Here is a 25,269-nt window from a genome sequence, read left to right on the forward strand (position 1 = left end):
TGCTGTCAGGAAAATCCAGACCTTCTCTGGCTGTTATGTGAAAATTGGGTGCCTGACTTGGAGTTTGAAGAGATTGTGGTTAAAAAGATAATTATTTCATAGGGTCACAGGATGGTTTGGGTTGGAAGGAGCTTGAAGTTCATCCAGTTCCAACTCCTTGCCATGGGCAGGGACACCTTCCCCTATTCTTTTTTGGTTTTGTTTTTCAGAAATGTACTTTAATCAGCAAAATGGGCTGATAAAAAGCCACGAGCTTCATTCACATGAGGAATTAAGCAGTCTGACAGCAGCTTTATTCCTCAGCCCTCTTTCAGCTTCCTCTGCTTTCCATTCACAGCTTCGTGTGCCACAAGAGCCCCACAGATCAACCCCACAGTGCAGGTTCCCTGTGTGCAGGTTCCCTGTGTGCAGGTTCCCTGTGTGCTGGGGGCTCAGGGCTGCCCGTGTCCCCCGTGTCCCCTGTGTCCCCCTGTGTCCCCTGTGTCCCCCTGTGCAGTTCTGGGGGATTCCAGCCCTGCTCTGCCCCAGCCCTTGCCCTGTGTGGCTCAGCCTGGCAGGGGAGGCACAGGGGGGCACCAGGTGCTGCTGCCTTCCCACGCTGCTGGGATTTCACCTCACTGGGACCCACCCTGCTGCCACTGGGGCCTTTGGAGCTCAGCTGAAGGAACTTCATGAAATCCACTGAAAAAACTTCTCGAAATTCGGTTCTGCTTTGGTCCATTTGCAGTGGCAGCATCTCAGCTGTGGAGGAGCTCACCTTGGGCACCTCCTCGCTTGCATCTTCACCCTCTGCTCTGCTTTTTCCTTTGGTTTATTGTCCTCCATGGCTGTTGGGTTACTTTTGAGCCAGACTAAATTTACCTGCGCTCAGAACTCAACTCACGCTGCATAAAAACCCTTTATTATTAAAATTATTTTAACCCAATAATAAAAAATTTGTTTATTATTAATAAATAATATAATATTTTAATAATATGCAATAATATAATATAGTATATATGTTATATATTATATTATATTAAAATATAATTATATAATTATAATATAATTATATTATAGCATAGAATATATATAATTATATATTATATTAATAATATATAATATTGTATATTATATAATATATAATATACAGATATTCTATATTATAATTATAGTATAATATATTCTAATAATGCGAAATAACATAATAATAGAATTATTATTATATTATCATTGTTTATAATATGACAAATACATTATTTGTATATTTATATTTGTAGTATTTATTATATTATAAAAATTAATATAATAAATTTCGATTGATTTATTATATAATTTATTTTCCCTTCCTCCTTTTCACCCAAGGCTGGGCCCTCACCTGCAGAGCTGAGCAGGATGTTGGGTCTGTGATGCCCTCAGCAGTGGATGAGGGGCTCAGCCCAGCCCCTGTGGCTGCTGTCAGTGGCTCTGAGTCACCGTGGCAGATGGCAGCTCCAGGCAGCAGCTCAGAGTTGAACAATTTGCTAAATAACTGTGATCTCGGAGGGAAAAGATTCCTTCTCTCTCCCCAGCTGCTGAGCTCCTTGTCTGGAGTCAAACCTGCCAGGATAGAGAGGAATTGAAGTTACTGGGGGGGGAAAAGTTGAAATATTTTTAGTGTTGTCGGATGCAAATTTTCCCTAAGCTGTGTGCAGTCAAAATTGTTTGTTTTCTAACACATTGACTCTATATCTTTTTTTTTTTTCAGTCATTAACGTCTGGATATGTGCAGGGAACATTTGAAATGGCAAATAAGGAGGAAAACAGGGAGAAGAACAGATATCCCAACATCCTGCCATGTAAGCCTTTTGCTTTTCTTGTAAACCAGACAATTCATTTTGGCACTGAGCAGGCTGCTGGTGGTGCTCCTGTGCTGAAAATACTCAAATAACAACAATTGCACTGGTCAGAAGTGCTGTTCCTGTGTTGTCTGTGGTTTGGGAGCTCTGTGCTTTTCCAGGCCTCCTGCTTGCAAGGAAATACCATATTTCAGATTGCATAACTGGCCAATGTCCTTCTTTTCTTTCAGACGATCATTCCAGAGTGATTTTGACCCAAATTGATGGAGTCCCACCTTCAGACTACATCAATGCATCATACATAGATGTGAGTTGAGGGCTGCCCACAGCTGGCCCAACTTTGGCCATTAAAGAAGTAATTCTCTGCTAGCACACCTTGGCCTTTCACAGCCTTAACTGCTGTGGCATTTGTTTCCACAGGGTTACAAAGAAAAGAATAAATTTATAGCAGCACAAGGTAACTCCTTCTCATTTCTCTCTCCTCTCTAGCTCAGGGCTGAGCACATTTAATTATAGATGTGGTGGAGAGGTTGTTTTTAGCTGCAGGTGGTGGTCAGGGGGAGGCTGGGTTTGGAGGTTACAGCTGAAATGAGTTTGAGATGTGTGTGAGGTGAGCAGCTGCCTCCAGGCAGTTCTGTAGGTTCTGCTCTGGCAGGGGCTCATTTCCCCCTCCTGACCCTCTTTGCTGGAAATAGTAGTTAAAGTAGTGAAAAGATTAAATAATATTTGAGTTAATGTGTTAGAGACTCTTCCAGTGCCTGAAGGGGCTCAAGGAGGGCTGTGGAGGGACTGGGGACAAGGCTGGAGGGACAGGACCCAGGGAATGGCTTTAAACTGACAGTGGGTAGATTTAGATGGGATTTTGGGAATTGGGAATTGTTCCCTGTGAGGGTGAGGATGGGCTGGATGGAATTCCCAGAGCAGCTGTGGCTGCCCCTGGGTCCCTGGCAGTGCCCAAGGCCAGGCTGGACACTGGGGTTTGGAGCACCGTGGGACAGGGGAAGGTGTCCCTGCCATGGCAAGGAGTAGGAAAGTAAATGATTAAATGATTTAAATGTCTTTAAAATCTTTTCCAGCTCAGACCATTCTGTGATTCTATGAGTGGTATTTCAAGAGAGGAGATTCCTTCCAAAAATGTAGATTTGGGTGCATGATGATGTAAAAGAAAACATGAGTTGTGGGGGTTATTTAGTACATAAATACAGAAATTTGGTAGATTCCAAAGCTGTGCAGGTGTAGCAGGCACAGCTGTGGGTGGGTGCCCAGGGCAGGGTGTGGGACTGCTCTGGGCTCTGCCCCATCCTCTCCTGAGCATTTCCCTGTTCTGTCTGCAGGACCCAAGCAGGAAACAGTCAATGACTTCTGGAGGATGATCTGGGAGCAGAAATCAGCCATTATTGTCATGTTAACCAACCTGAAAGAAAGAAAGGAGGTAAGGAGCTTTCACCCTGCTCTGGACGTCCCCTGTGCTCCGAGAGCAGTCCTGGCTGCTCAGGCTCTGACCAGGTGCATTTCTCACCACTTCCTGCCCTGGCCCCTGTCAGCACAGCTGAGTTTCTGCTCCAAAATACAGTTTTCATTTCTAAAATACTCATTCTAAGTCAGGTGATCTCAAGGAGAAAATTCTGATGGCCAGTTGTGCCCTGCATAGCCCAGGGCCAAAGGAAAACTCCTGTGGTTTTATCCCAGTGTAAGGCTGCACTTGTGGATGGGATTGATTAGGAATGAAGATAAAAACTCTGCCCCTTTTCCTGAGTATTAGGTTTCAAAAATGCACAGTTTGTCAACTAAACAAAGAGAAATGAAGGCTGCTACTTCGTGAGGGTGCTGCTGTTCCTTCCTGTGCCCCACTCCTCCCCTGAGGATGGGCATTCCTTGTTTTCCTCCTGGATTTGATTTTCCTGCACTTTCACTGCAGCTCGATGAAGCTGAAACAGCAAAGCCAGGCCATGAGGGCCAATTCCCAGTGGGAGCAGCCAGAACTGCTAAATCTGGATATTCCTGATGGCTCCAAAGCAGAACTGCTTTGAATTTCTCAGTGTTTGCAGCTAAGGCTCCATATCAGAGTGAAAACCTCACAGTCCCCACAGTTGGACACCCTGTAACAAAGCTGCCAAACTGAAACAAAAGCTGTGGGGGCTGAGTTGGTTAAAAAACAGTTCAAAGCTGTTCTCACCTTCTCTGCATCAATTTAAGAAGCAGCAGCAGGGTGCTGAAGTTGTGCCAGATAAGGAGCTCTGCACGCTCACCTTCCCTGGATACACCTAGGAGAGCGTGGCAGTGAAAGCAAAGTCAGGGCGATAAAATTCCCTGGGTTTGGCTCTGAAATTCCATCTGTTTGGTTCTGAAATTCCATCTGTTTGGCTCTGAGATTCCTTGGGTCTGGCTCTGAAATTCCTTGGGTTTGGTTCTAAGATTCCCTGCATTTGGTTCTAAGATTCCCTCTATTTGATTCTAAGATTCCCTGTGCTTGGTTCTGAAATTCCATGGGTTTGGTTCTAAAGTTCCATATGCTTGGCTCTGAAATTCTGTGTGTTTGGCTCTGAAATTCCCTGGGTTTGGTTGTGAAATTCTCCTGGGTTTGGTTCTAAAATTCCATGTGCTTTGTTCTTGAATTCCCTGTGCTTGGTTGTGAAATTGCCTGGGTTTGGTTGTGAAATTCCCTATGTTTGGTTCTGAAATTCCCTGTGCTTGGCTCTGAAATTCCCTGGGTTTGGTTGTGAAATTCCCTGTGTTTTGTTCTAAGATTCCCTGTGTTAGGCTCTGAAATTCCCCATGCTTGGCTCTGAAATTCCCTGGGTTTGGCTCTAAGATTCCCTGGGTTTTGTTCCAAGATTCCCCGTGCTTGGCTCTGAAATTCCCCATGCTTGGCTCTGAAATTCCTCATGTTTGTCCCTGAAATTCCATGTTTTTGTGCAGGAGAAGTGTTTCCAGTACTGGCCTGACCAGGGCTGCTGGACGTACGGCAGTGTCCGTGTGTCCGTGGAGGATTCCATGGTGCTGGTGGATTACACCATCCGCAAGTTCTGCGTGCACTCGGTGAGGCCCCAGCTGCCCTGGGGGATGCAGAAAAGCTCAAATGTTCCCTTGGAAGGAATTGAGGCTATTTGAGAAATCAGAATTTCAGAAATTTGGCTGATTTTAGCCAAAAACCACATAGTGATTTAGGCTAAATAACTGCGTGGTTGTTGGTTTTGCCATTGTAAGTTAACTTTTACCAGTTGTTAATCACAAGGATTTTAATATATTTATAATCACTTCTAGCTACTTTTAAAACAACTGCATAGTGATTTAGGCTAAATAACTGTGTGGTTGTTGGCTTTTGCTATTGTAAATTAACTTTTACCAGTGGTTGTTGGCTTTGTTATTGTAAATTCATTTTTACCAACTGTTAATCACAAGGATTTTAATATATTTATAATCACTTTTAACTGCTTTTGATATAATAGTTGTGATCTGGCCCCTGTGGAACTTGGATTCTCACAACATCATTTATTAATTATATTTTCATTTATGACCAGTGTAATAAATATATTATAGTTTTAACTATTATTTTAAATTATTTTATATTATTTTGTTATAGTTTTAACTATATTATAGTTTTAACTTTTGCAAAATATTAGAATATGTGTTATGTGTTTAACTTCTACAAAAATAGCTATAACTTTCAAACAATATTTTTGTTTTTGTAACTAACTAACAATACAAACAACTCAAGCATATCTGTAAAATAACTAATACTGTCTGTATACTTAAATAACATTTAAAAAAAATTCGATAATTATCAACTACTAAAACCACAAAAGCGACATGAAAAAGGAGATGTCACACTGAGTATCTGGGTGTTCCTGCAGCTCCAGGAGGGATGCAAAGCTCCAAGGCTGGTCACACAGCTCCACTTCACCAGCTGGCCGGATTTTGGGGTGCCTTTCACGCCTATTGGCATGCTGAAATTCCTGAAAAAAGTCAAGACCTTGAATCCTGCCCATGCTGGACCCATTGTGGTTCACTGTAGGTATGTTATGTGCTCCTCAGACCATTCTTGTGGCTTGGCCTGGAATTATTTATATATATTGAGATTTTTTAAAACTTATTTTTAAGATTTGATGTATATTTTATATGTATTTTATATATACATTTATATTTATAGCTATATTACTCACATATTTCTATTCAAGGGTAATAATCTGCTGAGTTTTTGAGAGCTGAGAGTAAAAACGCTTTCCAAAGCTCTGTCTTTGCTGCCAGTTAAATACTCAAACAGAAGTTGTTGTTCTGCTGTTTGGGGTTTTTCTTTATGAGGGATCTCCATTGTTTGGTATAAATCTGTTCTTTGTCAGAAAAACAGACTGGTGATAGAAATCTGTGGCCTTTGCCACTCAGTGCTGCTCTGGGAATTCATCCCCACTTCTCCCACAGTCAAATTGCAGTTTTTTAATGGAAATTAGCCATGAAATGCCTGAAAAGTTTGGAAGAAAGACTTGAATTCAAGAGACTTAAATGCTGCAATTTTGAAAATGTGCTTCATCCCAATCCAGAACCAATTCCCAGTCGTTGGTCACTCACACAGGCACATCTTGCTGCTAAACTGTTGAAATCTTTAATGAAACTAAAACCAAACTCCCAAACAGTTTGAGGAGAATAATTGCAACCTCTGCAGCAGCTGTAAGCTCACCCCAAGCAGGAAGTGGCTTTTCAGGAGCAATTTTCATTGCAAGGTTCGAGTAAAAAGAGCACAAGAGCAGAATGAAAAGAAAAGAACAGCTTTCTCTGTCTGGGTCTTGTCTTTGAGGCAAAAAAATAATGTAAATTCCTGTATTTGTCTCTTTTTCCTTGCTAGAAATACTCCCTGGAAATGTGTGATAGAGAAAAAGAGGGTGTTTGTCCTGCTGGGATTCACCTTCTCCCCCAGGTGTCATGAATAAAAAAACCATTTAGATGGGAAAAGTAGATTTGAGTTGTCTCAGTTGAGAATATTTTTATAGCCCTTTGCTGTGTGTGGAGTCTCATTCTGGGCTTGAGCTTTATTTGGCAGCAGCAGGAAATGCTGCTTGTGCTTGGTGTCACCAGCAGAAGGAAAGCCAAAAGCCAGGAAAATAGAAAATAATTTCACCAATACCTGCAGAGATTTCAATCCCGAGGGCCAGCAGAGCACACGAGGCCGTTGTGTGCCGGGGTGAGAAGTGGAGCAGGACAGAGGTGACACTGAGCTTCCGTCCCCCCTCAGGATGTGACACCACTGAATTGTTGGGAAAAGGAAAGGGAAGCCATCAGCAGTGAGTAACCATCCATTTTTAGGGAGCTGTAGGGAAATCTGCCCCAGCCACCCTGGCCAAAAGCTCTGCAGTGAGGTTTGGGAAGTGAATACAACACTGACACAGCATTTGGAAGTCAAGGAGGGAAAATGAGGAGTGGCAGGGTTTTCTGCTGATTCTTGTATTCTGTCCGTTTTTAGAAATAGGTTTTTTTTTAGAAATATAATTTTTTCAGTGGGTGGAGAAGGACTTTGAGGAATGGCTGAGTAAGGGATGCCACAAGCAGGCTAAGGATGGAGACACTCAGGAGGTGAAGATGGAGGCGCTCAGGAGGTGAATGCCCAGGGGCAGGAAGTCACCAGCTTCAGCAGGAACGTGCAGGGATGGAATCCAGAATCCCAAATCCCAGATTTGGGAACAGGGATGTGCAAAAAGGGATCGTGGCTGGAAAGGGAGTGAGGAGCTGAGCTGGGCTGAAACCTCCAGAAATGAGCGCTGAGGGACCAGGGGGAACTGGGGAAGGGAGATCTGTGCTCAGAGGTGGCTCCCAGGGCTGTCAGGAGGAGAACAATCTCTTTTGAGTGGGAATTAAGGCACTAGGACATGAGGGGGATTCCTTGTGGTGCCAGAGGGCCAAGAGGGATGGATGGAAGGGAGAGGGAAGGGAATCTCCATCATCTCTCCAGACCTCTGGAACAGCGGAGCTCGTGGGTTTTGGTTTCCCTGCTGGTAAAGGGTGTGTGGAAAGGAAATAATTGTACTATAAATACAATCATTTTATTTTTCTGGTCTTATTGAAAGCCTGATGTTGCCTTGCTGAGAATTGCTTTGTATTTTTGAGCCCCTGAGGGGAGGGGAGGCGTTTTTATCGTGTTCCTGGAGGCGTTTGTGGCCACTGCAGCCAAGCAAACTGCCCAGAGGTTAAAGGAGAGCTGCTCATGACTAGTACAGGATGCCATGCCCTTTTCCTCTGGAAGGAAGAGCTGAAAGTCGCTGGAATTTTGTCATTTCTAACAGTCGTGCTCCCTCTCGTGGCTTTTAAGGATATAAAAACCAAAAAGTGTTCAGGGATGGTGACCTTGGGAAATGTGGAGCTAAAGATTCCTGAAAGAATAATTAAAATTTTATCTTAACCTTTAGAGTTATTATTATAGTTATTTATTTTATCTTAGCCTTATAGAGCTATTACAGAATTATTGGAGATGGTCAAGCAGATTTTCTTTTCAAATGTCTTTTTAAATTTAATTCTGATGCCATCAGCTAGGAAGAGCTGGGGTTTTATGCTAAAAACACTCCTCTTTTTCTGCTGTCCATGTTAAAATGAAAAAGGAAAAAGTTTTTCACAGAAAGGGTGATAAAGTTCTGGAATGGCTGCCCAGGGAGGTGCTGGAGTCCCCATCCCTGGGTGTGTTTAACAAAGCCTGGATGTGGCACTGGGTGCCAGGGTTGAGTTGAGCTGTTGGGACTGGGTGGGACTCCATGATCTTGAAGGTCTCTTCCAACCCAGTGATTCTGGGAATTCTGTGAATTTCTTCACTGAAAGGGTGACCAGGCATTGGGACAGGCCACAGGGGTGGAACCCATTCCTGAAGGGATTTAAAAGCCCTGTGGATGTGGCACCTGGGGACATGGGGGGGACTGCTGGACTAAAGGATCTGAGATCTAATGTTTCAATCCAGTGTGAGCATGAGGCTCACTGCTGCAGCAGTTCCTGCAGATTTGGGTGATTCCAGGAGGTTTTTGTGTGTTTGTATTGTGGCAACAACAGTCCCCTGAACAGGGAGTAATTAGCACTGATCCATGAGTGCAGAAGGCTGATCCATTGCTTTATTGAGCTGTACTGTATTATACTGTACTAATAAGAAACTCGTAACCCTTACAGACTGTCCCATACAGCTTTGACCTAATTGGTCAATCTCTCCAAACACCATCCAGTGTCCAATTAACAAACCACCCTGTGGTAAATCATCTCATAACACATTCCACAGGTGTCACTGACATGTTTTCTGAAAAATCCCTTTGCCAGGAGTTTTCTCCTGAGAAGCTGAGAGGCCTCAGAAAAGAAATGTAAACAATGAGTATCTGATGGCTGTGGAATGTGGTCTGGAGATGGTTCACCAACAGGTGCATCTTGGATTGGGCTCATAGGAGCTGTTTTTACTTGATGACCAGTCTTGGTCCAGCTGTGTTGAGGCTCTGAGAGTCACAGATTTTTATTATTCATTCTTGTCTAGCCTTCTAATGTCTCCTTTCTTCTATTCTTTTAGTATAGTTTTAGTATAGCATTTTCTTCTAATATAATATATATCATAAAATAATAAACCAGCCTTCTGAAACATGGAGTCAAGATTCTCATCTCTCCCCTCATCCTGGGGACCCTCAAACACCGCCACACAAATGTGCCCAGCAAGAGGTGCAGCAAGTGGAGATAAGAATTGTTCTAATTCTATAGTTTTAGTATATCATTTTCTTTTAATATAATATATATCATAAACAATAAACCAGCCTTCTGAAACATGGAGTCAAGATTCTCATCTCTCCCCTTGTCCTGGGGACCCTCAAACACCGCCACACACAAGTGCCCAACAACAGGAGCAGCAAGCGGAGATGAGAATTGTTCTAATCCTTTCCCCTGAGCTTTCTCACAGGATAATCCTGTGAGAGGAGCGTGTCTCTGTGTGCAGAGGGTGTGTGATGACCTCGTGTTTGTCCCTCCCCAGCGCGGGCGTGGGGCGCACGGGCACCTTCATCGTCATCGACGCCATCATCGACATGATGCACGCCGAGCACAGGGTGGATGTCTTTGACTTCGTCTGCAGGATCCGCAACCAGCGGCCACAGATGGTCCAGACTGATGTGAGTGCACTCCAGTCACCCGGAATTCCAGCTTTTCCTGGGCAGAAGGGGAAATGCTGCTGTGTTCCCACTCTGTTGTAGCTCAGTGCTATTGGGCAATTGGGAAATTGGGGCTTAGAGCAGCCTGGGATGTTGGAAGGTGTCCCTGTCCATGGCTGGGGTGGGATGGATGAGTTTTAAGGTCCTCCATCCCGAATCGTTCTGGGATTCTCTAATTCAAAAATGCACAAAGCTCAGTGAAGGATGTGGGGTGGTGCAGAAGATAAAGGTGGAGAAGACCAATGTGAAACACTTGATTTTTAGGAGTTATTTCTCATGGTTTTCCCATGCACATGAGAGTGGAATGTCAGAGAATATGAGTGGAAATGTGAGCAAACAGGAAAACTCTGGTTTAGCATAATAATTTCTAATTATTGTTATGTTAATAATTAGAAGATTGTCACCAAACACTGACAAGACAAAGAGCAGTGGTTTTGAAGTTAGATGGGATATTGGGAATTAGGAATTGTTCCCTGTGAGGGTGAGGAGGGGCTGGGATGGAATTCCCAGAGCAGCTGTGCTGCCCTGGATCCCTGGCAGTGCCCAAGGCCAGGTTGGACACTGGGGCTGGGAGCACCTGGGACAATGGGAGGTGTCCCTGCCACGCCAGGGGTGGCACTGGGTGGGATTTAAGGTCCCTTCCAAGCCAAACCATTCTGGGATTATTAAAAAAGTCCCAGAATTCCTCATTTCCCTCCCTTCCTCTTCCTCTCTGTCCCTTCCAGATGCAATATTCCTTCATTTACCAAGCCTTACTCGAGTACTACCTCTACGGTGACACGGAGCTGGATGTGTCATCCCTGGAAAAACACCTCCAGACTTCCCAAAATGCAGCCCCAAACCTGGTCAAAATAGGGCTGGAAGAGGAATTTAAAGTAAGTATGGAAATCTCTGCCATAGGATTTCCAAGATGCAAGCCAAGAGGATAAAAGTGTTACCTTAAAGGTGCATAAAAGGGAAGGAGTTGTTTTATGTGGTGCTTGTTGTGAATGGGGCCTTGCTGAACATTCTGTTCCCTAAATTCAGATTTTAATCTCATTCCCTCATTCAGAGCTGTGTCATTCCATGGCCTTTCCCTAAATGCTTTTTGTTTGTTTATAAAGAAAAGTGGAGTGATTCTCTGAATCTGGTGCAGGGTGCCAGATCAGATAATGCTGGAACAGGAAGCTGGATTAGGAGCTCCTAATCTGCATCCCAGTGGGATTGTTAACTCTGAGGTATCTGACAGCAGGGAAGGTACAGGGCTGGAGAAAAACATCAAAAAAAAAAACCCCAAAAACCCCATTTCTTATCAGTGGAGAAACCCCAGATGAAGAAAACCACACTGGCTGTGTGTGATCATTGTTTAAATTATTTTAGTTCCCTGAAGGAATAGTTAGAATTTCTTTAATGATTATCCTTATGGTAAAATATTTATTTTCTGTGTAGTTTTAAAGTATTAATTGACATCTGGGTGTTAACTGGAGTTCTCTCTTTGCTTTAAAGAACTAAGTTAACCAGAAATTGGGAACTGGGTAAGGAATATGATCTAAAATAAGTTTGATGATAGAGCAACAAGTTCTAAAATCAACAGTATTGAGGGAAGGAAGATTGGATGGGATACTGGGAAGGAATTTTTGGCTGTGAGGGTGGGCAGGCCTTGGCACAGGGTGCCCAGAGCAGCTGTGGCTGCCCCTGGATCCCTGGAGGTGTCCAAGGCCAGCCTGGGACAGTGGGAGATGTCCCTGCCCATGGCACTGGATGGGGTTTAAAGTCCCTTCCAACCCATCCCATTCTGGGATGCTGTGACTGTTATTCCTTCTCAGTTTCTATAGCCAGGACAGGGCAGTGGCTGCAGGCAGGCTCCCTGTGAGTGTGGCAGGGATTTTTTACCCCACAAGGGCTCTGCAGGATGTGCTGGGTCTCACTCCTGCTCTGTGCTCTCTGCAGAAGCTGACCAACGTGCGCATCATGAAGGAGAACATGAGGACTGGCAACCTCCCAGCCAACATGAAGAAAGCCAGGGTCATCCAGATCATCCCCTGTAAGAGCCCAGCTCCTCCTCTGCAGGGACAGTGCCAGGAATCCTGGCTGGGAGCACACACTGGATCTGTGTGCTGGCAGAACCCAGCTCTGAGTTCCCCTTACAAACTCGTCTGTAAAAGATTCAGTGAATTGGGTTTTACTGAATCACCCTAAAATCTGTTGCAGTCAGGGATTTGGAATTAAATAACTCAGCAATTTCACCTGTTAAACCACCCCTTTTCTGTGTGGTTCCATGCACAGTCTGAGCAGCACTGGGATGTTTGCACCTGAAAATGAACATTTCACAGTAAAGATTGGGTGGGGTTTGTTCTTCCATGGGCAGTTGGCAAAAGTAAGACTGGACTCAAAATTAAGCCCAGACTTTTTTTATTGGACTCGAAACTAAGCCCAGACTTTTTTTATAGACTCGAAACTAAGCCCAGACTTTTTTTTTTTCAGATGATTTTAACAGAGTGATTCTGTCCATGAAAAGAGGGCAGGAGTACACAGATTACATCAATGCTTCCTTCATAGATGTAAGTATACAACATTTTCATGCCTTTCCTTTCCAAATCTGAGATTTTGCTGCTGCTCATAGGTCTTTTTAAAGAGGCACAATCAGCTTAGCTTGCAAAGAACATGAGCTTTGTTTATATGGGAGTTTCCAAATGCATTTCTTATCTGGTGTTTTTAATTTCAGCTTAAATGGTTGTGCAATTTAAACCTTGTTGTTAGATTTATAAACTAAATCTTTCATTCAATTCTGACCAAACAAATCAGCTGCACAATTACAGCCAGTGATTCCACTATCTGGGTCAGGTTAACAGGTGTAAATATTTGCTTTTCTGAGAAACAGAGAAGTCAGTGTTGAGCACAGGGAAAGCTGTGACAGTGTCTGGCAGCCAGCCTTTACTTGGGCAGAGCTGGATGAATTCCAGGCTTTCTTCCCAGCTTCCTGTTGGAAGCTGAACACGGGATTGTGCCTTGTTTTTGTTGAAATATGAGAATTAATCATGTCCTTAAGCAGTGAAACCACGTTAGTGACTGTGGGCTGTGGATTTCACAGCAGATCACACCTGCATGGGAATAAGGAGAGGCTGGATGTGCCCTCAGAGCACTGGGGTTGGGTCACACGTTGGACTCAATGGCCTCAGAGGTCTTCTCCAACCTCATTGATTCTGTGAAATAAAGCTGGACCTCAAAACTTGAGGCAGAAGTTGATTCTAAAGAAAAGCTGGGAGCTGCTGTTGTGATGATCTTGTGAAATGTCATCCTGCAGCATCTCATCCCCTCAGCCATGACTGGAGAAATTCACCTTGAGCATTGTGAATTTGGAAAAGCTCTCTCAGACCATCGAGTCCAACCATCCCCCAGCACTGCCCCATGTCCCCAAGTGCCACCTCCACATGGCTTTAAATCCCTCCAGGATGGGCACTCACTGACATCTTCTGTGGGGAAATTCCCCCTACCACCCAACCTGCCCCTTCCCTGGTGCAGCCTGAGGCTGCTCCCGTCGTTCCCTGGGGAGAAGCCCCCGTTTAAGCCGTGATGTCCCCGTGGCCACCGTCCCTGTCCCCTGTGTGACCCCTGTCTCCCCCACAGGGCTATCGGCAGAAGGATTATTTCATTGCCACCCAGGGCCCCCTGCCTCACACGGTGGAGGATTTCTGGAGGATGGTGTGGGAGTGGAAGTGCCACACCATCGTGATGCTCACCGAGGTCCAGGAGAGGGAGCAGGTACGTGGGGAATGGGAAATGGGTCTGGGGAGAGCTCTCAGAGCCTGGCACAAGGCTCACACACAAACCTTGAGATGGGAAATGCTGACTTAGAGATGCCATGGAATAGGACAGGCATTGTTGAGGGAGAAATGGAAATAGAAGCAAGTTTCAAAGGGTGGCCTTGCAAATAAGTCTGGGTACTTTGGAGAAATGGAACCATGAAAGGTGCATTGGAGTGGGAGCCACTGTTGTAGTTGAGATGGAGACAATGCAAAGCAACAGACTCTGTTTTCAGAAGGGTTCAAACTGGTTTTATTCTACCACGCGTGCTTTTTATACATTCTGACAAAACTCCTAAATTTACACTTCACTCATTGGTCAGGAAAGACAAACAAAGAGCTCAATGGAATGGAATTGCAGGTTTCTCTTATTTATCCGTCTTTCTTTCTTGGTTTCTGTGTCAACACCCTTGGTAGGAAATTCTTTCAGGGGTTAACATGGATCAAACTTCTCTCTGGCCGACAGAAGTCACTGTAAAACCTCTCCCATAACCCAAGAGGGGTAATTTTAGATTGGCTTTAAGGCATTTACAGCATGGTGGGGCAAAAGCTGATAGGCCAAGAAACACTTATAGTGTCTTGTAATTAGGAAATAGCCTCTGATTGTGATGGTGTGAATTATTACATCTGTATTGTCTCACCCTTCCCACGAGACTGAAAATGGAATAAAAGTTTTTAAAAGGCCTCTCAGTTGCCCCATGTCTGGGTCAGAAAAGGCCTGATCTGACTCGTGCCCCCCCTGCAGCCCCACACTTCCCCTTCCCACCTGCAAACCATGAGCATCAATACTGGAGAAACAGGGTTTTTTTTTTTGGTCTAAAAATTCCAGCAATCTGAATTTTTCTTGGCTTTTCCTAAAACAAGCTCTTGCTTCACTCTTTGGTGTGAGGCAGCATTGCTGCTTTTTCTGGAATTGTCAGGAAACACCAAAAAAACTGCAGAATATTGTGATTTTTGAAAGCTTCCACTTTGCTTCAAGGGATGCCTGACATGAGACAGAGTTTTGGGATTTGGGAATAAACTTTTGTGTAAACTTTTATCCCACTTGTCCCGTTGCTCATTCTGAGCTTGTCCTAATTTGATTAAAATACAGGAATTAATTCATTATTTTATTTAAATAGAGAATTAATGTCATTAATTAATTAGTTCCATGCTGCAGCTTGAAAATTCTGGGTTCAACAAGGGTGTTGTGAAAAGTTTTTTCTTGATGGCTTTGGGAGGTTTTTAACAACATTACCTTGCTTTCAGGAATTCCATTTATTATTCTCCTCTGTTTTAAAGCAGTATTTGCTATCTGGGCCTCCTGAGCCTTTTTCATCAAGATGATTTCCATTCAAGAAATATTTTATCTCTGTATTCTTAGTGTTTAGAACACACTTATTATGCTGGATGTCACTTCTTATGCCAGAGATTCATGACAATGTAGATAACTGGGGAAAATAAATCAAGGAATATTTGCAATTCTCTGGATTCTGCAGGAGAAATGCTGCCAGTACTGGCCATCAGAGGGCTCTGTGACTCACGGAGAGATCACGGTGGAAATCAAGAGTGACAGCCTGATGGATGCCATCAGTGTGAGGGACTTCCTGGTTACATATAACCCGGTAATTCTTTACAATTCCAGCGGGTTTTGTTGTTTTGTTGGTTTTTTAAATTTTTTTTTATTTTTCCCATCAGAAGGCATTTACAAATCTGGTTATGTATCTTAAATTCTGTGATTTCTGTCTAAACTTAAATGTGGTTAATCAAAAGCTGGCATTAAGAGGAAGCTTATATGAGACAATTTTGTTTAAAGCATCTGAAAATTCTGATCAGTGAAACAGGTGGCAAAGTTGGGGGGTGGGTTTTGGGGTTTTTTTTTAAACTGTTTTGTTGTTGCTGTTATTCCTAGAATTTTCTGCCATCTCCCACATAGATGGGTACTCCCACATAGGTATCAAAGAAAATTTGATTCAAGATTTTTCCCAAAATTTGGGTTTGGGTTGGAAGGGACCTTAAAACTCATCTCACTCCACCCCTGCCATGGGCAGGGACATCTCCCACTGTCCCAGGTTTTTCCAAGCCCTGTCCAACCTGGCCTTGGACACTTGCAGTGTACCCTAAGGGCAAACCCAAGGAAAATTGGAGAGGGGAAATTATCAGTGGGTGGGGGATTTAGAAGCTGAGCTGCCAGGGTAGAATCATGGAATATCACTGGCAATAAAATCACCAAGCTCCTTAATATGGTGCGGCCCAGGTTGCAGATTCTGCAGTGCAAAATGGCTGCTGCAGATGCTCCAGGCAGGAATTGTGTTTGCACCTGGGAGTGCCGAGTGGCTGAAGGGTGTTTTCCTGCTGGCAGAGCAACCAGGAGAAGCAGAGCAGGCTGGTCAGGCAGTTCCACTTCCACGGGTGGCCGGAGATCGGGATTCCTGCCGAAGGGAAGGGCATGATCGACCTCATTGCAGCTGTGCAGAAGCAGCAGCAGCAGACAGGGAACCACCCCATCACTGTGCACTGCAGGTGAGCCCCTCTGCACCTCAGCTGGGCTGCTCTGTGCCCCTGGCATTCCTCTTTGGTGGGGGTTTTTGAAGTTTTGAGCGAGTTAGAGACAGGACCTCTGAATTGTTTTAGATTATTTGATTTATTTTTCTTGTTTTCTACCTAGACAGGAAGGGTGAGTTTGGCTCACATCCTCACTGCATGGCTCAGAAGGTCACAAGACCCTTAGTTACAACACCTTTTAAAGGATTTATTGACCAATAAAACACTGCCAACAAGGATATTTATGGTTTTGACCCAATCCTTAAATATTTCATCTTGTGGACCCATGCTACAGTGTGAGCTTTCTTAGCCAATCATGTTATGACACACAAACCTACAGTGCTGCATTCTAAACTCCTTGTTTACCTCTGTAACAACTTTTATTTTTTCTATATCCTAAACTCTAAAACTCTAAACTTCCTTTTACTTGGTTTAAGATGTCTCTGCTTTAAACTCTAAATCCACATTCTCCCTTCCAGCCCCTGGGTTTGGAAGCCTTTTCCAAGGTCTCAGATCAAATCCTGGGTTTAATTCTAAGCTTTGGCTTACAGGCCCAAAGTTCTGAGAGTTCCTTGCATTGCAGATTCCAATGCTCTTTTTCCCATTTTATCCCACTTCATGCCAAAAAAAAATTGTGTTTTCATTGCAGTGCTGGAGCAGGGAGAACGGGAACCTTCATAGCCCTGAGCAACATCCTGGAGCGGGTCAAGGCTGAGGGGCTCCTGGACGTGTTCCAGGCTGTGAAGAGCTTGAGGCTGCAGAGGCCACACATGGTGCAAACACTGGTATGGGATTTCCCAGGCCTTTGGAAGGGAGTTCTGGGTGTAAATGTTCCTGGGAAAGGAGAATAAAAGGGTTTTTTTTTTGGCAGGTTGGCATAAATGATGCATGGTGGATGTGTGTGTACAAGGCGTAATCAGGGTTTTACAGGGGGTTTTGGAGCATGTCTAAAAATACAATTTGGTTACATATTCTCTGACTTTTAGGAACTTGAGGCAGTGAAACTAAATGTATTTTGAGTGTTGCAGGTGATAAAATATATTAAGTAACCTTAAAATGTCTGGGCATGAACTGGAATCACAGAATGGTTTTGACTGGAAGGGACCTTAAAGCTCATCCCATTCCCAGCCCTGCCATGGCAGGGACACCTTCCACTACCCCAGGCTGTTTCAAGCCCTGTCCAGCCTGGCCTTGGGCACTCCCACGGGTGTGGAAATCTTTGGAAATGTCTCTGACTTGTTTAAAATCTTTAAAGTTTTCCTTCAAGTCATCTCCAACTACTCTTTGAACCTTAGTTCAGATGCGTTTCCATATTAAGTAAACATAAAAAAGTTTTTTGAGACTTTTCTTAACTTGAAAATACATAAAAATATTGATATTTTTGATTTCCATAGCAGCTTTCATTCAGCAGCTGAAACCTCTTATAAACAATTACCTCAAACCCTTTTTCCAGGGATGTTCTCTCCATCCCACAGATAGGAAGAACAGGGATGAAGAAATGGAATTGGGTTATCCATGCTCAGGCTGAGAGAGGGATGGGTGGGATATTGGGAAGGAATTCCTCCCTGGGAGGGTGGGGAGGGGCTGGGATGGAATTCCCAGAGCAGCTGTGGAGTTTCCTTCCACAGCTGCTGAAGGAAAGTGATGCTTTAGCAATAATCTAAATTTGGGTTTTCCCACATCCCTCACTGGTTCTGTTGGGCAGCTATCCAGAATGAGAAGAACTGACTTGAAATTAATTCTTAGGCTCTGGAATAAGCATGATTGTCATATTTTATATTATTTTCTAAAGAAATCCTTCCCTGGGAGGGGCTGGGCTGGCACAGGTGCCCAGAGCAGCTGTGGCTGCCCCTGGATCCCTGGCAGTGCCCAAGGCCAGGCTGGACACTGGGGCTGGGAGCACCTGGGACAGTGGGAGGTGTCCCTGCCAGGGCTGGGGTGGCACTGGATGGGATTTAAGGTCTCTTCCCACCCAAATCATCCTGGGATTTTCTGATTCCCTGATTATCCCTGGGCGGTGCTCAGGAGTTTCTGCTGTGAGCAGCTGGGTTTAAATCAAAAGCCAGGCCTAAGAACTGATTCAGTTTAAGAAGCATTTCTGAAAAAGCTCAAGAAATCATTTGAACTAAAGAGCAAGGATCAGCCTGTGTCTGACCAAAGAAAACAAACCATTGGTTTTATTTAAAATAATAACCAGAAATCAGAACAGACCAGTCCTCAGCTACTGGTCTCTGTTAGGATCATACTGAATTTATCCCTGGGATTTGCAGAATTCATGTTTTTTATTGTAACCAAAAGCACATTTTGATCTCTTTTCCTTGTTTTCCAGGAACAGTATGAATTCTGCTACAGAGTGGTACAAGATTTCATCGACATCTTTTCAGATTATGCTAATTTCAAATGAGAATTCTGCCTTATTTTTTAATTTGTCTGTATAAATAGTTGTATATTATGTTAATTTATTCTGTGTCACTCGGATTGTCAACTGAACTGTAAATACAACGTTGTGCTGGCTCTAAAAGTTGCATTTGCTGTATAAAGTTGTTTCTTAAATATAAATATCTTCTAAAGTAAAGTATAATGTCTATACTGTATAGCACTGTAAGATGGGATAGAAATCTTTATTCTAAATAACAAAAAATTAATTATTGGGGTTTTTTTTCCTTTGAATTTTGCCACTCATAAATATTTATCAACAGCGTTATCTCAATTCTTGAATTTTTGACAAGTGATTTACAATTCATCCTCAAAAAAGTGAATTTGGGTGCACATGTTTGAACATATTTTGTTCATCTGGAAAATATGTTCACCATGAAAATAGATATTTATTTTTCCAGGCTGTTTTAAAGAGCCTCCAGCTTTTGTTGGATTTTGAGTCTTACTGTCCATAGGAAAAAATCAGTAGAAATACAGATTTGAATTTTTGAATTAACAGAATTTTCAAAGCCCTATTCATTTGGGTTTTTTGCCCAAATAATGTTTAATTTGACTTAGAAAGGCAATAATGTGATTTTCAGAATATTTTGCATATTTGAAAAGTATATTTTGCAGCACCTGAACTTGTCTACTTGAAGAGAAAGGCCAGAAATTAAGTTAAAAGCTTCTCTTCTCTATAAACACCTGCATAATTTCTCACTTCTTTAAAATAAGAGATGAACTCTTATTCCTTGATTTGACTCAGCAGGATAATTAAGAGGTAAAAATTGGAAGAAAAAAACGTTTTATGAACAGTTCAATGCCAGAAACATTGAGTATTGTAGCAAAAGTTCCTCCAGGTTCTTACCCTCCCAGAAATGTTATCAAAAAAGGACTTTCTTAAAGAGGTTTAGAGTTGTGTACAGAGATATATTTTTATTGAAAGTACTACTGAGAATAGAATTGGTGACAGAAAATATAAAAGTTTTTATTACAGCCCTGACCAGGGGCTGGGAAATCCCCAAAATCACAGGGCACCCGAATGTTGAATAATTACCAAATTTATCTCTCCCACTCTTCCCAAAGCATCTCTGAGTTAATGAGCACAAAGGGGTGAATCTGTAATGAATTAAATAACAAATATGCAGCAGTTCTGTCTCGTCCAGCCAGGCTTTGGCCATGCAGCATCAAAGCCTAATTTCAAACAAGCAGCTTAACCTGAGCTTCTCCCTGCTGTTCTTGCACTATTTTATCCCATTCCAGTAGAATCTCCTTGCCCCTTGGAGCAATGCAAGGGGATGGGAAGGTGTCCCTAGGTCTCCTTCCATTCCAGCCTGGCTGGAAAAGGTTTGGGATGGGAATTCCTGAGCCCCCAATCCCCACAGTGCCGTTGGCTGTTCTTGTCTTCCCATTGCTGCACTCCTGTATTTATTTGTACAGTAAATTATGCACTTCAGAAACGAGTGAGGTTAAAGACTAAACCTCACTCGTGAGTCTCTATGAGAAGAAACACTCAAGGTTGGGTACTGAAAGTGGAGCTGAGGAAGGGCATGTTCCTGAAATTCCATCCAAATGGAAAGAGCCAGAATAAATTCAGCCTGGAAATTATAGTTTGATTTAGAGCAAAGGCTCCCCGAGGCTGGAGAGTAATGCAAAGGAATTCCCATTTTCTGATCCTCATGTCAGGATCTTTTCCAACCATTTAGCCCACATTTGAATAATAATTTGTCAGAATTTGAGGTCTCTAAGGTAAAAACTTGGGGTGAGTTGTGCATGAAGTCAATCTCAGTGCAGGGAGACTCCAAAAAACTGGAAAATAATGCAAAGGAATTCCTATTGTATGATCTTGATGTCAGGATCTTTCCAACCATTTAGGGGGCATTTTAATAATAATAATAACAACAATAATAATAATTTGTCTGTTGGGCAGATTTGTGGGTACCTTTGGTGAAAACTGGGGTTGTTTCCTGAGGTCAGTCTCAGTGCAGGGAGATCCAAAAGGTTGGAGAAGTAAGGAATTCCCATGGTATGATCCTGTTGTCAGGATCTTGCTGATGCTTTAGCCAGCATTTGAACAATAATAATTTGTGTGTTGGGCAGATTTTGGGGCCCCTGAGGTAAAACCTCGGGTTGAGTTGGCCGTGAGGTTGATCTCAGTGCAGCAGTGATGGGGTGTGAGGGCGTGGGGGTCCCACAGCCCCCAGGAGCTGCAGCACAACTCCCACGGGGTTCCCTGAAGGCCTCCTTCCAACCAGGAGCAGGATGGAGCTCAGCTGGAACACCAAATCCTCGGTGGGTACTCGGATTTTAGTTGATAACCAGACTGAGAAATGCCTAAAACAGAATTCAGAGCTCCCAGCTGTAGCTCCATGAAGGTTTTTGTGGAATTTGAAGAGCTCCCTTGGCAGTCACCGCGTGTGCTCGCTGGCCGGAGCTCTGGGGAGGGTCTGGGTGGATTGGAATTTTCCTCTGACTCTCTGTCTTTTGAATTCCTTCAAAAGGCCAAATAGTGGGATTGGAAGTGTCCTTCTGATCTGTCTGTGCTTTTGGTCACTGTGTGACTTGGACTGTTCATGTGTTCAGAAGGTCCCAGCTCAGCTCAGCGTTGAAGCGTTCGCTTCCCCACGCCCTCATCCCGCCATCCATGGCTGCCATGGACTCCCTGTCCCCAAAGCAATCCCTTCAAAGTGCTTGGCTGACTTGGGCCTTAATGAAGAATGCATACTGTAATTAGCAGTGTTTTTTAGGCTATTTTTATGTATTTTTTTAAACTTTTAAAATGAGCCTGACCACCCCGTGTTCAGTCTTTTGAAATGTTTGCGTTTCCCTCGTCCCATTTTTCATGTAAAGTTACTGGAACTTTTCTGTATAACCAAAATGTATTTAATTTGTCAAATCTTTATAATATATGTATGTATTATACAGTTTCAGCTCTTAGTATTTTCTTTTCTTACGTTTCTAATTTGATCTTGCTGTGTTTTTAATGCCGGTGAATGTGGCTGAATTATTTGTATATGCAAATTGCAAGATCTAATACATTCTGATGCAAGAACAAAGCTTCCTTTTTATTCTCCACCTGCATTATTTCCTTTAAATCTTTTAATTTCATTCCTGTGTTGTGTGTTCATTTGAATTAAGCATTCTAAAAGAGCTGAAATCTATTATCTAGATAAGTAATTTTTCAGTGCTTATCTGCAGCTGTTTGGGAGTAAAATTCTGATTTATTTTGGGACTGAACATTGTGCATATAAAGGGTGTAGAAACTCATGGAAACAGTTGGAATCCAGGTCTTCCAAAATGTCCCCATAAGTGGGATCTGATGAAATAAGTGCAGTAAAATTAAGTAAATATTTATATTAAGTAAAATAATCCTGTGTTAAACTGTGGCGTCATACCAAGATAAGAATAGGATCTAAACTTCCAGCTGTGTCACCAGTGATGAATTGAAAGTTCACTCTAATTAACAGTAATTTCTTAATTCATTTTGACAAGTTTTGCATTGGACATCTTGCTAAAATTAACCCTGTAGTCCCCGCTGTTGTAACAAGGGGGGGAGGTTTGTGTAAAGCAGGAGTAACTGCTCAGGGGTTCCATGCTAATGTCAGATCAAACAGGATTTCGTGCAGCCTGATCTCTGTTCGACCCTTTTCTGTCTCCCCTGCTCCACCCCACATCTCCCATTTGGGAGATGCCTCTTCAGGGTAGATAATTCTAGGATTTATTTTTTTGGGGAAGAAATTGTTGGGAAGAAATTTGTTGTTGGGAAGAAATTTCCTGCATGTCCTTCCTTGGCATTGTTCTAACACTGGCAGGATGAGAGGAAATGGCCTCAAATTGTGCCAGAAGAGGTTGGGAAATTAAAATTTCTTCATGGAAAGGGTTTTACAGCATTTGGAAAATGCCTGGGGCAGTAGTGGAGCCCCATCCTTGGAAGTGTTCAAAAAATGTGTGGATGTGGCATGGAGGACATGGGTTAGTAGTGAACTGGTTGGTGGTTGGATTTGATGTTCTTTTCCAAACTTAACAAATCTGATTCTAATTTGCCATTGCATGTAAAAGCTGTTAAATTTTTTTAAATTATCCCATAAGAGTTGATAAAATATTTTTGATTGGGTGATATACTTTTATGCAGCTTGTGCAACCACTGGAGGTAACTGTGTGTGAGGACAGGCAGGTGCCTTGGTGTGCTCTCAGAAAACAGAAGAATCTCAAATATTTATCAGTTATTAGTTGACTGTTGGTTAATTGAAATAAATAGTGATAATTGCAATTGTTGATCACACAGCAAACATGGATGTTTTTGTACTCTGATGGTGATACAGTTGGTTTTTTCCTACTTTTAAACATTACAAAAAAGATACCATAAAGACTTTCTGGTTCCTTATCTGGTTCTGTTTTTAGAAACTCAACTTGTAGGAAAAAAATGCAATTTAATTGTAAACTGTCCATGAAATAAATTTAGTTTAATGGGATATTTAAACAGTATAAACGAAGGCAGATCACAGAGGTGTTTGCTCTGCACAAATGTCAAGCTCTGTTTTGCCTGATGCAGAAATTGTTGAATTGAGAATTTTCCAGGCCACTGAACTTCTTGGGGAGTGTTCTTCATCTGAGGAATTAAAGGATTAGGATGTAATTTAGATCTTCTGGTGAGAGCTTCCTTCTAATGACTTTTATCCATTTTCTGTGCTGCTTTGCCCAGAGGAGGGGAATTACTCAGTCATTAATCGAGTTGACACCTTGCCAAGGAAGTTCTTTGTGCAAAGAATCCTTTTCACCTGTTTCCATTCATGAGAAACAACTCCAGCATTTTCCTGAATTTTCCTGATTTTTCCAACTATCCAGAAACATGGAACAGAAGATTCCAAGCTGGGACTTCTCACCAGCTGGGTGGACAAAAAGCAAGGAGAACTCTCCCAGGTGGGAAGAACTCGAGGAGGAATTGTTGAGCGTGGGATTTTCTAGTTGAGGTTTTTATAGAAATTTGTCCTTGCAAAACCTGAAGGGAACCTGTGAAAAAGATGGAGAGGGACTGTTTGTGAGAGCATGGAGTGCCAGAGATAGATGGAGATTGGGAAGGAATTGTTCCCTGGGAGGGTGGGCAGGGCAGACCCTGTCAAAGTCAGGTTCTGTGCATGAATAGCAGCACTCCAAAATTCTGGGTGCAATGTGTCAGTGAAATAAATGATGACTTTAAGAGAGAGATTTGTTGCAAAGCTTTAAAATTTCAGGGGTGATCATGAGACTTCTCATCCCTGGCCTTGGCTTTGCACAGTGTGAGTGGCCTGAATATTTATACCCTGCAAAAGCCCTAATTTAGGCAAAGCTTTCACCAGAATTTGTGCTTTTTAAAGGAAAAACCACAGCACAAATCTGTAAATAAGCTTCATTCAGTGCTCCCACACCACCTGTTCAACACTTGAATAAATAACTCTGTATGAGGATCCTGATGTGAGAAATTAAAATGCTGATTTTTTAATTCTCTGTCAAGGAGTTTCAAGCACTGACTTTATTTTTACTTCATGCTGGATTCAGGTGTATTTATCTAAATTAAATGTTTCCAAATTAACCTACCAGCAAATTTAAACCTTGGAGAAAATGCCTTTTTTTTTTTTTTTTTTTTTGGTTTTTTTCCCTCCTGTAAATCTGCTTTGGTAAATATTTGTACAGATGCTGTTTCAGAGAGCACTGCTGCTCTTGGAGACATTGAAAACCTTTGTTATAATTTGTGTTTTCCTCTAAATATTGCACATCACAAAAGCTGTGGCACCACTGTAAATCACGCCAGAAAATACAATTATTGCCACAGTGCAGGTGTGTTTATTTATTTGTGCTCTTTGATCACATGGGGGCTGCAGAGACTGCAATAAATTCAATTTCTAAGAGTTTTTTCTGCTAGAAATTGTTTTTAGATACATCATTCAGGACCCCCAGGAAGGATTTTTAAATTAGCAATGATACCCAATTAGATAATTAGATAAAAAATAAAATCCTGACTTTGGTATGGTTTATATCTAAATTAAAGATTGTCCAGTAGCACACAGATATTATTATTATTATTATTATTATTATTATTATTATTATTATTATTATTATTATTATTATTATTATTATTATTATTATTATTATTATTATTAATCTGAGCTAAATTAAAGCCCCACCAAAACTTACAAAATAGACTTCAAAGTCATTTATTAAAAAAAAAATTAAAAAGCTGCTTACATCTAACTCTATCACATCTAAAGTCATCACAGCACATAAAATAGTCTTTGAGGCAAGCTAGAAAATAAAACAGGAGTAAAATCAAAAGTTCTGCTTTGTAAAAGATCTGAATAGTAGAATTTTATCCCCTGAAGCACAAAAGGCTGGGTGACCTTGTCCTGTATCCCCTTCCCGAGCATCAAACTTGGAATGAAGGTCACATTTCAGATCTCAATAATGCATTGTTGTTGTTGTTATTGTTACTATTAATAGGGTTTTTTTCTTTTCTTCTGTCTTCAATCACAGAACAACACAGTGTTCATATTAATTCTTGGCCTCAGAGATCCTCAAATTCGTCTCAGTAACAAATTCCTGTTTGGG

General features: G+C 42.4%; 1 protein-coding gene across 3 annotated transcripts in view; it reads left to right on the forward strand.

The window, feature by feature from the left end:
• The window catches only part of PTPRE (protein tyrosine phosphatase receptor type E), a 92,679-nt gene extending 70,884 nt beyond the window's left edge, over window positions 1-21,795 (forward strand). For all 3 annotated transcript variants that reach the window (XM_036385900.2, XM_054515615.1, XM_036385901.1), the window contains exons 6-20: window positions 1,727-1,817; window positions 2,048-2,124; window positions 2,238-2,274; window positions 3,152-3,249; window positions 4,737-4,856; window positions 5,672-5,832; window positions 9,793-9,928; window positions 10,693-10,842; window positions 11,897-11,990; window positions 12,431-12,507; window positions 13,574-13,708; window positions 15,228-15,353; window positions 16,091-16,251; window positions 16,922-17,057; window positions 18,602-21,795. In XM_036385900.2, the coding sequence (XP_036241793.1) occupies window positions 1,727-1,817; window positions 2,048-2,124; window positions 2,238-2,274; window positions 3,152-3,249; window positions 4,737-4,856; window positions 5,672-5,832; window positions 9,793-9,928; window positions 10,693-10,842; window positions 11,897-11,990; window positions 12,431-12,507; window positions 13,574-13,708; window positions 15,228-15,353; window positions 16,091-16,251; window positions 16,922-17,057; window positions 18,602-18,676 (1,674 nt within the window). In that variant the 3' untranslated portion in view covers window positions 18,677-21,795. The remainder of the gene's footprint in view (window positions 1-1,726; window positions 1,818-2,047; window positions 2,125-2,237; window positions 2,275-3,151; window positions 3,250-4,736; window positions 4,857-5,671; window positions 5,833-9,792; window positions 9,929-10,692; window positions 10,843-11,896; window positions 11,991-12,430; window positions 12,508-13,573; window positions 13,709-15,227; window positions 15,354-16,090; window positions 16,252-16,921; window positions 17,058-18,601) is intronic.
• The last annotated feature ends 3,474 nt before the right edge of the window (window positions 21,796-25,269 follow it).

The sequence above is a fragment of the Molothrus ater genome, chromosome 8 (genome assembly GCF_012460135.2).
Source record: "Molothrus ater isolate BHLD 08-10-18 breed brown headed cowbird chromosome 8, BPBGC_Mater_1.1, whole genome shotgun sequence".
Taxonomy (NCBI): domain Eukaryota; kingdom Metazoa; phylum Chordata; class Aves; order Passeriformes; family Icteridae; genus Molothrus; species Molothrus ater.